This window comes from Sphaeramia orbicularis, chromosome 21, assembly GCF_902148855.1.
Source record: "Sphaeramia orbicularis chromosome 21, fSphaOr1.1, whole genome shotgun sequence".
NCBI lineage: Eukaryota > Metazoa > Chordata > Actinopteri > Kurtiformes > Apogonidae > Sphaeramia > Sphaeramia orbicularis.
The window spans coordinates 8,373,899-8,386,092 of NC_043977.1; the positions used below are offsets into that span (position 1 = coordinate 8,373,899).

Sequence of the window (12,194 nt, forward strand, 5' to 3'; positions counted from 1 at the left end):
GCACTTTGGTCCACTGCAGTTGTTTTAAAGTGCTTTACAAATAAAGTTGGATTGGATTGTTTTATTAAAAAATAGTTCCAATGTCCCTGTACGTCAGTGTCAACCCGGAGTCCTGTGGTCTTAATCCAGGAGCTCAATCTCCCGGTTGGGCCAGATTTGGCCCACGTGCCACATATTTGACACCCCTGCTTTGAGGCCATGTGTTGAATCCCATATTTTTCACCATGAAACAGTTGGTTGTCATTACTCTGATGCATGAATCTGCCCTGAAATGTTCAAGTTATTGAACCAGATATTTATTCTTTTCATGAACACCTTACAGTTGAGGTTGATTTTTACGGTTGCTTCCTATTCCTCTGAGTCAGAATACAAGACAACACATATGGTAGAATCAAAATTTATTACTTTAATACATAGACAATATTTAGGATGTACAACATGATGTGGACTGGACCTCCGACGGTCTGGACCAAAACCACAACGGACGAGTTATTGAGTGTCTCGTCACTTCAGCCAGATGTATTTGTCTCCAACGTCCTCATTATAACCAGCAGCGTACTTCTTTCCAGGAAGCTACGGAGAGACAAAGGACATTTGCTTAAACAATAACAACAGATTTTCTTTCATTAGATACACAATAAAAGCTACAACACGTCAGTATCACAAACTCTGTCATTTGAGTATCCTCTGTTAAACCGTTTAACCCAGGGGTCTCAAACTCATGTTCTTTCAGGGGCCACATTCAGCCCGATTTGTTCTCCAGTGGGTCGAACCAGTAAAATAATAGCATAAAAATCTTGAAATAATAACAACTCCAACTTTTTGTCTTTGTTTTAGTGCAAAAAGACCCCATTTAATTATGAAAATACTTACTTTTATAAACTATCCAAACAAGAAAGATGTGAATAACCTGAAAAAACTGAAATTTCTTGAGAAAAATAAGTGCAATTTTAACAATATTCTGCCTCAACTTATCATTTCCTCATGTGCATTATGGATCAGAGCGACAAAGACTCTAAACACTGAGGAACAGGCAGAAAATAGTTCAAATTGGGCTGAATTTTCTTTAGACATTTCAGGTTGTTCATATTTGTTCAGGTTATTCACATTTTATTGTTACAGGATAGTTTGTAAATATTTTCATAATTTAATGTTATTTTTGGACTAAAACAAAGACAAAAATGTGAAGTTGTCATTATTTATAGACATAATGTAATATTATTTTTCACATCAAACCGAGAAGAAAATCTGGAGTCATTCTTTTTTGTCGGTTATTCTGCTGTTATTATTTGACTGTAGATCATATTGGTCTGTATGTGGAACCAGAACTAAAATGAGTTGCACAGCTTTGACTGTGGAATTTTTATACTTTACAAATTCATCCCAGGGGCCAGAATGGAACCTTTGGCGGGACGCATTTAGCCCCCGGGCCGCATGTTTGGTTTAACCAGACAAAAAGTCTTCAGTCAGTGAACAAAAGGTCTGGACCAAGAGTTTAGTTCCATCATGATCACAGTCCTGGAGAAGCTTCACATTGTGGAGGGAAGTAAATATAGATGCACTATATGGACAAAAGTATGTGGACACGTTGAATTCAGGTGTTCCTTTTCTAACAGTGGTCTGGGATACAAAACAATAATGACTAATGACAGAATATAGTTTTATACTGGGATAAATATCCTTGCATTGGTTAGTTTGGTTTAAATTATCTTTGCTTCTAAAATGCCTCAGAGATGGTTTTTATGTAATTTCTCTCAACATTGATTTTGCTGTTTTTTTTCCCATGAGTATAATGTTAAATGTTCTACCTCTAAATTTCTAAAATATTTTTCATGTTCTGACTGTAAACAATACTTTTCTACCAAAAGTAACCATCTACTTTCTTCACATCTCAAGGAAATATTGATGTTTAGAAACTATATGGACAAAAATATTGGGACACATCATGTCTACAGCTGTAAGATGTCCTGTTAATGAGGGTTTGAGACAAAAACATCAATATTTCCTTAAAGTTTAATGGTAGATTTTTCTTCCTCAGTGAGAAGAAAGTAGATGGTTAGTTGTGGTAGAAAATTATAATTTTCAGTCAGAGCATGAAAAATAGTTCAGAAATTTAGAGGAAGAACATTTGAAAATCATCACATGTAAAATAACCTGCTGCACACTTTATTCCCCCCGGGCCAAATATAGTGTAAGATTCTGTTCAAAGTTATTGCAATATAATTTAGATTAGATTGTCTTTGTGTAAAACTTATTACATATATAGTTATATTTGAAAGTACTCAGATATTTTAACTGCACAAGGACATTTGACCTTGAAAAAGTAGGTCATGGTCACCTATTTTTAATATTCTTCTGTTCCATGACAAAATGCATCCACAGTATAAATTTGGCGCAGATATGTCAAAGCATTCTTCAGATAATGCGGTTATGTCATTGAATGGACAGACAGATGGACAGAGGGACAGACAGACGACAAAACGATTACAATACCTATTCTGCCATTTCTTGCCGAGGGGTAAAAACTAAACATCTCATCGATCCCAACGTACCGATTTGTAGGAGTAGTATTTTTCATCGTACTCGTGAGCCCCGATGGTGATCTCTGGGAGGAACTTGGGTATGTGGGTCAGCGTTCCCACATGGTGTTTGTCCTCCACACTGTCAAACAGAATGGAAACCACATTATCAGAAACCTGGTAGAAACCTGTTCTCCATAGTCATCACTGTAAGGGTGTACATCATCTGCATATTAATATTATTATTATTATTGTACAAATTCTACACAGACAACACCGACAGAGACCTGACATAAATCTAAAAACACTCCCACATGACACTAAGAACAGTTCTGTCAGTTCAACATTTGTTTCTATCCTTAGTTTTTACTGTTAAAAAAACTTTTGAACTCACAACATCCTCATGTGGTGGTAGCTGACGTCGTCCTGCTCCAGCCACGGCCCTTTGTCAAACTTCAGATACTCAAAGTCTTCAGCCACCTGTGGAACAGACGCCAGAATAAACACCGCACAGCCTCCACACAACACCACTCATCAACTACCGTCTACTACACTCTAACCTTTTCAATATCCTGGGCTTGAACTGTGTTGTACGCCAGCAGTTCAGACGTTTCTCTGAAGGAAAAACACAAAGTCATGTTCAGGCAGTTTGGTATGAAAAACAACCACCACCATCCAACGACATTTACAAAAGCAGGTTTCATGTAAAACTGATGGACGTCTGCATCCGTACATTGACCTACTCACCTGATTTGAGGCAGGAAAGACTTCTTATAGCTGTCCTCGATGCTCTTCAGGTACGCCAGAGGAACATTTTGCAGATAGGCCTGAAGGAAAAGGAAAAGCAGAGTTGTTTTGGTTTTGTTCTTTTACGTTTTTCAGAATCCTTGGGCTCTGCGGTGGTTCCCTACCTTGCCGCTCTGCTTCAGCTTCTTCTGCACCTCGTCAGCCGGCTGGTCCACGTAGATGACCAGATGAGGAGGCAGGAACTCACAGATGCTGATGTCTTTGATCTCATAGTAGTGTTGCACACCTGGAAGACACAGCACAGGGGACACGTTTACCCTAAAGACACCGTCACACAGTCTGCATTATGAGAGGTTCAATCAGCTTTAACTATATAAGGACTACTACTGTAACAGGCCTACATTTATTTATGTTGTTTTTGACACAAAAGTGTCAGAAAATTTCTTTTTTGCCGATTTTCCTTACACCTTTTTCAGAAAGAAGTTAACTTTCAATATCTGGCCATTAATTATAATTATTTTATGTAATAAATGCTTAAAACAGTGTGTTATAGTAAGAAAAAAAAATACAGAATTGAATTTTTGATCATATTTATTATGAAAAAAAAAATGTTCATAATGAAACTTTATGAGATTACAGAAATAAACTTGTGTTCAAACACTGTAGTTTGTCTAGATCATTCTGTGTCCATGTTCTTCTTCTTATTTTTAGTTCTTTCTAGTTATTACCTTTACATTAGTTATGTTTTCATTGGGGTTTGTCTGTTTGTTAGCAAAGTAACTCAAAAAGTTATGGATGGATTTTGATGAAATTTTCAGGAAATGTTGATACTGGTACAAGGAACAAATGATTACATTTTGGTGGTGATGGGGGGGGGGGGGTGATCTGCCTTGGTGGAGGTCTGCACTCTCCGAGTGCTTTTCTCGCTATCCACCCCTCCCCCTCAGCCAAAGCAGACCTCTTCCCTAATGTGTTATAGACCAATAGAAAGAACCCAATCTCAGCTTTCAGGTGATGTTTGAATGTTGTCAATAGTACAAATGGTTCAGGAGTTACAGTCATTTAAATGACGGTGGATGAAAAAATGTGGTAGCAGAGCCTTAACCGTCCAAAAAGGCTTCATGGACATTATGACTGAGTGAACCAGCACTGTGATACTCACACTCCTTCCTGATGTAGCCCTGTTTGAACATGGCCTCCAGGAAGACCATGTCACTGAAGGGGGAACGTTCCAGGATCACGCCTTGGCCTTAAACAGAACATTGACATGAATATGAGTTATTCTTTTAATGTTCTGTACGTCCTGGCATTCAACATAGAAAGGCTCAATGAAATTCAAATCTGTGGAGTGATCTTAGACACAAAATCTGCTGGAAATCATACATTAAATATGTTTGAGAGAAGTTGGCATGAAGTGAAACCAGGCATATCCTGAGTCAAAAAGAACTATATACGTTAAACTCTACATTAGTTTGACTGTTTTTGAGTGACTGTGTTGAACTGTGGGGAAACACTTACAAAACCAACATACAAACAATATATCCAATGCTGAAAAAGGCCATTAGACTGATAAATAATGCTAACTATAATGCTCATAGTCATTGTCTTGAATCACTCTTAACCATGTCCAGCTAACCTAACATTTCCAAATCCTACGGCCCGTTGGGTTCAGCGTTACCTGTGCTGAGCATGTGTTCGATGGCGTCCGAGTAGTGAAGCAGCCTCATGGTGTACATCCACACCTGCAGTCTGTAGCTGTTCCCGTCAGCGGCTTTGGGGTCGGTGTAGAACTTCTCCAGGCTGCATATCCCGTTGTAATCAACAGGGAGGGGCTCCTTCTCCCCGGTCATCTTGTCCAAGTAGAACGTGTCAGGCTCCGGCATGTACAGCATCCCTGGGTTCCAGAGAAATGGGTTCATGGTTCCTCTAATACTGAACAGAGTCTAAAAAGTTCACCAGCAGTCAATCGTGTCCAATCAGAGTATGTAGCACAGGTGAGGTGAAACTGGTGTCTGGACATTAAAGGTACTTTGAGAATGAAGATGGTATGTTGTTCAGTATAAACTTAACACTATAAGGACTACCATTTAACAGGCCGCCGAGATTTATATGTTGTTTTTGAAATAAAAGTCTGTCTCTGTCTCTTTTGCACCTTTTTTCAAGAAGAACTTAACTTTCAATATCTGGCCATTATTTATCATTATTACATGTAAAAAAAAAAAATGCTTGAAACAAGGTGTTAAAGCAAGAAATAAAGAAATTGACTTTATCATATTTATTATAAAAAATAACTGTAAACAAAACTTCACCATTATAGAAATAAACTTTCAAGTATGTTCCATGTGCTCAAACATATTCGTTTGTCTAGATCATTCTGTGTCCATGTTCCAGCTTCTTATTTTTAGTTATTTGTAGCCTGTGTGATCAATCAACTATCATTCAACTATATAAACTGGAAAAATACAGATAAAAACTGTGGAAAAAGGTGAGAAAAAAAAACAACTCAAAAGCAAAACTCAAGAAAAACATGGCAAAACAGCAATATCACTATTATAAACAATTATCCACCATAATTCACTGTAAAAACACTGCTAAAACCTCACTAAAATGCTGATAAAAGTAATATAAATCTTCCATATCTCTCTCACTGACTGCACTCTGCCACTCTCTGCTCCACCCACTTCCACCCTTCCCCCTAAGCCAATGCAGGCCTCTACAATTTTTAAATTTGTCAACAGTGTGTAAACACTTCAAAAGCTACAGTAATTTAAATGACAGTGTATGAAAAAATGTGGCCCTGGAGACACAACTGTCCTAAAAGGGTTAAAAATACTACGTTTCCATATGAATACTGTTTCAGATTTACACTTAAAATAATCAGTCCTTGGATGTGTGGGGCAAAAACCTTGACCTTTTCTGACAGTTTCTGAAAACTGATTTTTGTAAGTGGTGAAAAAGTAAAAAAGTAAATCAAACTATAAACTAATACCCTGTCATATTTCTTTGCTCTAGGGAAGTGTGATCTGCTTTACCCAGTATCTCTAAAACTTACCCAGTTTGTCAGCCAACTTCTGGGCCAGTGCTCCCTTCCCCGAGGCCAAATTTCCTTCTACAGAAATGATTTTGCTGGTCTTCGTCAACCGCGGCGTTGTCCTCTCGCCCAGTGCGTAAGCCCACCACCCATATCGGAGGCTTCTCACTGAACTTGTGTGGATTCCTGCCTGCATGACCCCCCAAAAAACACCACAATTTAATAAAAACAACAGGGTTAACACCAGCAAGACCATTACATACACTACTTAAAACCTGTCACACAATAGCAAGAATATGAGTCATATTTTGTGTAGTAAACCACTGAACCTAGGAATAGCTTTGGGCCATTAATGGAAATTTCATCATTGCGTTTCTAAGGAATCTGCCGGAGCACCAAGCACATTTTGTTTGAGTTACCAGGTAGAAGATTTGCATTTCTTACATGTAAAAAAAATCATAATAACTTGACACATAAGGCCGACCAGGAAAAAAGAAAAAGAAAAAAACAAAAACAGCCTCTTAACTCAACTTAAACATTTATTTTATGATGTATTTAAAATGTGTACATGTTTTACTGTTTAAAATCTCAAAACATGAGAGCATGAAACTGTGGTAGCCACCTAAATGTCTTAGATATTTAATCTTTTCAGTAACATGGACATAAAATGCAGTTGTGATTTATTAAATTTAATTTTCTTCAAGTGGGTGGTTTTTTATTATTTAGAATTTTTAAAAAAATTCGACTTAGAACATTATACAACAGCAATAAAAAAAAAAAAAAAAAGGTCAGAGACATTCAGTTGTGCACAAAACAGCTCTTCTTATAATTTGTGGTAGAGAACGAGTGGATATTGGGCCACAATTGTCTTCATTTAAAGTCCAGGAATAAAAATAATTACTTCTGATTAGGGCTGAAAGATATATCGTTATTGTATCTACATCTAGATATGAACATTCAATATATTAATATTGAAAAAGCAACAATATTTACAATATAGATTTCTGCAGTAAAAAAATGTTTTCTGCAGTAAAATGTTTGATTTGTAATTTATTTATCCGTACTTTATGTTCATGTTTGATGACTGGCAGTGAGTTCTTACAAATAAAACGGCACTTTTCACAATCTTTTGTATTATGATGTTTGTATTTTTCTGAAACATGCTTGGTTTTCACCGAACCCGTAGTCACATCGTATCGTATCGATATTGAGATATCTGGCATGAATATCGAGATATGAAATTCTGTCCATAACGTTCAGCCCTACTTCTGATCAATGGGTACTGACTTAAATTTCTTGCAATTACCCATGAACACAGAGTTTTATTATATGCAATGAAACTCTACTGCAGGACATTTTCAGCTAGCATAGGACTACTTTGTATAGCATGTTCTCATATAAACCTTTTCATGTACAGGTAGTTTTTAAATACTTCAGTAGCATTAGGTATCCAAACTACATTTCTCCTTGGTAATCAATCCTGTCAATCCGTGTCAGAAACGTGCAGCGTTAACATATCTGTTAAAATGGCAGATTAACCCTACATGTACAGATATCTACTCACGTTCACAGGTAGGCATAGTGTTACTGTTGTATTCCACTCACGTGTCAGTATAAAATAACATACTGACAGATTGTGTGGCTATAAACAAACCCGTTAGCTTAGCTGTGGACGGACTGTGATGCTAGCGGCTAGGAGGTTAGCTTAGCTAGGTTAGCTTGTCCTTGTGAATTAGCTGGTCTGGTAAAACACAGATTTGGAGTGTTTTCCGTTCTTACCTTCTGTATAAGATTCACAGCTCTAGAAGCTGCAGCTCCCGAGGGGATGACCATTCGGATCACCCTCAGGGCCATGGTTATCCGTCCTCCAAAACCTCCGACCTGACCCGAAGAAGAACCGCTAACCTAAGACGATGGATTATGACGTCATATGAAGCGACGGGCTTTTCTTCTTCCTTTCTGTAATGGCGGGTGGAGACTAATTTTACCGCCATCTACTGGAAGGGAAAATAGTAAATTATTCTTATTTTGTATTTTCTTAAATGTTTATATTTTCTTTCATTAATGCTATATAAATTGTCAAGCTTCAATACTTGCTCTTTACTCTTGATTCTCAGCCTTTACTTTTCTCTGTGTCTGTTTTTAAGATAAGGTGTTATTTTCATCCACATATAGGACATTTATCTTTTATTACTAAGGTTTTTAAATAATTTTTTGATACTGAAAAGTTCAGTCTGAGCTTTATAATTGACCTAATATAATATGACAAATTACATTTTGCTTGTTTAAGTGAAATCTTTTAGTGGCAGTTGTCTATTAGAATAGATGTTATGGTTGTTTTTTCTCTGCCTGCATCATGTATTTCTGTCTTAATTTTCCACAAAGTAATTATTTCAGTTCATAAAAGAGTTAAAATGTTCCAAAACATCCAGACGTAATGTTAAATGTGACTGACCCTGAAATATTACACTGTGATACACTTATTCAACCATCAATAACAATCATAATTTAACATTCCCAGTAAAATTAATTTAAAGTCCAAAGCAGCAAATTGCTAATTTTGCTTATTTTGTAAATGGTGAAACAAACAACTCTTCAATCAAGCTTTATTTGTGTTACATAATGAATCAAACAGATCAAGGAGCTAATGTCAGATAAGCTTATATCAACTGTAAAACTCTCAAACCAGTTGAACTTCTGCTGTTTGACCAGTAGGTGGCGTACTCAGATTATTGAATATTCCTTAACCTGTTTCACCACCAGTGAACATCAAATAACAATCTAACCAAGTTCAAGGATGAAACAGGTGAAAAGACTCATGGGTAACTGGTTTCTGTAAACTCCTGAATTTCAGCAATGATTGGAATCTAATGACAGACCTGATCAATAAACAGCATTAACGCTGAGCATTTTATACATTCATTCATTTTCTGAACCCGCTTTATCCTCACTAGGGTCATGGGGGTCACTTGGAGCCTATCCCAACTACATAGGGGTGAAGGCGGGGTACACCCTGGACATTTCACCGGTTCATCACAGGGCTGACATATAGAGACAAACAATCACTGTCACCTTCACCTACTGGCAATTTAGATTAACCAATTAACCTATCAGTGCATGTCTTTGGATGGTGGGAGGAAGCCAGAGTACCCGGAGAGAACCCAGGCAGACACAGGGAGAACATGTAAAGGTCCCACCCCCATGGACTGATGTTGGAATCAAACCCAGGACCTTCTGTCTGTGAGGCACGAGTGCTAACCACTGCACCATAATTTTATACAAAATATAATTTTTATATAATCAAACAATATCTATTATGTTTTAACGTTTGTTTATATTATGTTTAAAAAGAAGGAAGGGAGGAAGGAAAGAAGAGTGGGAGGAAGGAAAGAAGAGTGGGAGGGAGGAAGGAAAGAAGAGTGGGAGGAAGGGAAGGGAAGGGAAGGGAAGGGAAGGGAAGGGAAGGGAAGGGAAGGGAAGGGAAGGGAAGGGAAGGGAAGGGAAGGGAAGGGAAGATGGAAGAAAGGAAGGAAGGAGGGAAAACAAATCGAAAAAATAAAACCAAAAGAAATAAAAATCAACTGATCAGAAGTAAGACAACTGAATAAAATTAACAAAAATGAACAAATTAATCACAAAATTAATTAAATAATCCACAAAATGAATAAAATAATCACACTAAATAGTGACTTTAACCATTACAACCCATTTAGTTCAGTTTTTTATGTGTTTTTCAGGCTGTGACCATATTTCTTCTATTTTCTTGCTGAAGAAAAGAGAATGAGATTTAAATATGTGATCATTTCAACCCTAAAAAACAACAAAGACAAAGGTGCATTAGGCTTTTGTACAGTATGATAGTTGACTTTCTTCTCTGAAATAACTGTATGTGAAGGCCAATAATGAACCAAGAGGTGGAAATAATAAGAGCATTAACACAGCGTCCACACACAGGTGGAGTGTGTTATTGTGTTTTAGTTTCTTCTTTTGGGTTTTGTGTTCAAACCCTCAGACTGACCTATAAGTTTGGAACGTCGTCACAGAGCGTCAGTTGTTTACGTCGGCCGTTTCCTGGGCAACAGAGGAAACATGCCGTGAGTTATTCTGATTCGCTGACAGCCTGGAGGTGTTATGTAAAGACTCAGGAAGAATTCAGGTATGAACAGAGGGCTTCGTGGCTGTAGGGGAAAGAGGCAAACATGAGCAAAAGTCATTACTATCAGAATTAAAAAGAAACACAGGAATTATAATAGCCTCCCTCAGGTACATTCTTTGTGGATAATAAACCCTGTGTTTTTTACTGTACCTCCATCTGTTCAACTCTGTCTGTAGTATTGCTGAGGCATTAGTTTAGTTAAATACCTGTCAACATTTAAAACATTAACCTATTATTCTTATATTGGATCTAAAATGTCATTTTTTGTTTATTCTTTTATGATCATTCTAAGTTTTTTTGTCCATTTTTTTCTTCCTACAGTGCCTGGCCTCTAGGTTAGGGAAAGTAAGTGATGGCAGATATTATATCATAATTCTGGAGAAAAAGAAAAAGACCTGTAAAATTTTACACAGTCTCAGTACAGTGGAACCTGTAACCAGTGGAACTTGTAACCAATGTAACCTGTAACCATTGTAACCTCCACCAGTATAACCTGTCACCAGTGTAACCTGTCACCAGTGTAACCTCATCTGTTCTACATCTCATCTGTACTGTCTGACTTTTAGCCGTTCCACTCTATATTAAATATGTGTATGATCTGCACTATCTTGTTTTTTGCATTCTCTTTATGCATGCACACTCTTTCTTATACTTTTTTCTATTGGTGCCTTGACCATTAAATTTCCCCATTGTGGAATCAATAAAGTCTAATCTAATCTAATCTAATCTAATCTAATCTAATCTAATCTAAAATAACAAAATATTATATTATCATGGAATATTTGCGGGAAAATCTTCAGACAGACAGACAGACACAAACAAATGTAAATGGTTTGTGTTAACCAAAAATATTTTGGGGGTAAGTTCATATGTATGTTTGCATGTTTAAAATGATCTATAATGTTATTTTTGTTGGTTAATTGTATGTTTTATCATTGCTATATACTTTCTTTGGTTCAGTTTTTTCTTTCTAAAGTGTTTAATTGTTAATTCTTTATATTATTTATTATAGTGCACTCATACTCTTATTTATTACTTCTTATAATGTTATAAAAGTATATATTTAACTAATATATATATATATATTTAAATATTATGCTTCTTTCTGTAACCTCCGCTGCTGCTGTTTGCACCAGGACACTTTTGCAAACCAGATCTTTAATCTCAAGTCTTTTTAGTAATTTTTCCTGGTTGAATAAAGGTTCATTAATAATAATAATAATAATAATAATAATAATAATAATAATAATAATGATGATGATGGTGATGATAAAAAAAAAAACTTCATATAACGTAATTCAAATAATATAATAATTAATTAATACAGTAATAGCATTGCATTTTTCAGTGAAAATCATGTATTTTCCTATATTTAAGTCACTGATGATGTTGATGTTCATTAAACCTCAGTAAATTCAAAGGGTATTATATCAAAACAAAGAAAAATGATGAAAGAGCAACTTTTTCAGTCAAATCTCTCATTAACTGAACATAAACCCAGTGTGTCCATCCACTGTCATTGATCCAACTTCATGGGTTTTACTGGTGAATCAGTGTTGTAGAAGATGACAGTGTTTCCACGGTAACTATGGAGCCTCTGAACGTCCAAATGGGTCATATCTGATGACCATGAAAAGATGAAGAACTGTATTTTACACCAATTATTGACATGCATTGATAGGATTAGTGGATCAGCAGGTATTAAACAGTTCAGATCAGTGGATGCTTTAGGTCACTGGTG

At 36.4% G+C, this 12,194-nt stretch overlaps 1 protein-coding gene across 1 annotated transcript; it reads right to left on the reverse strand.

The window, feature by feature from the left end:
• Nucleotides 1-381: 381 nt before the first annotated feature.
• ndufa10 (NADH:ubiquinone oxidoreductase subunit A10) lies at nt 382-8,230 on the reverse strand. Its single transcript, XM_030125494.1, has 10 exons — nt 8,077-8,230; nt 6,319-6,487; nt 4,945-5,160; nt 4,429-4,515; nt 3,431-3,552; nt 3,267-3,346; nt 3,080-3,134; nt 2,914-2,999; nt 2,553-2,661; nt 382-573 (listed from the first exon to the last, which is right to left on the reverse strand). The coding sequence occupies exons 1-10, from the start codon at nt 8,149-8,151 to the stop codon at nt 505-507; spliced, it is 1,068 nt and encodes a 355-aa protein (XP_029981354.1). The 5' UTR covers nt 8,152-8,230; the 3' UTR covers nt 382-504.
• Between the last annotated feature and the right edge of the window lie 3,964 nt (nt 8,231-12,194).

Bases quoted from the DNA above. Each gene is read 5' to 3' on its own strand.
- ndufa10 (XM_030125494.1), bottom strand. From the start codon at position 8,151: ATGGCCCTGAGGGTGATCCGAATGGTCATCCCCTCGGGAGCTGCAGCT. The intron at 5,161-6,318 runs GTAAGTTTTAGA...TCTGGAACCCAG, and splicing joins GAAGTTGGCTGACAAACTGG to GGATGCTGTACATGCCGGAG. The intron at 3,000-3,079 runs GTTAGAGTGTAG...TCTGTTCCACAG, and splicing joins AAGCCCAGGATATTGAAAAG to GTGGCTGAAGACTTTGAGTA.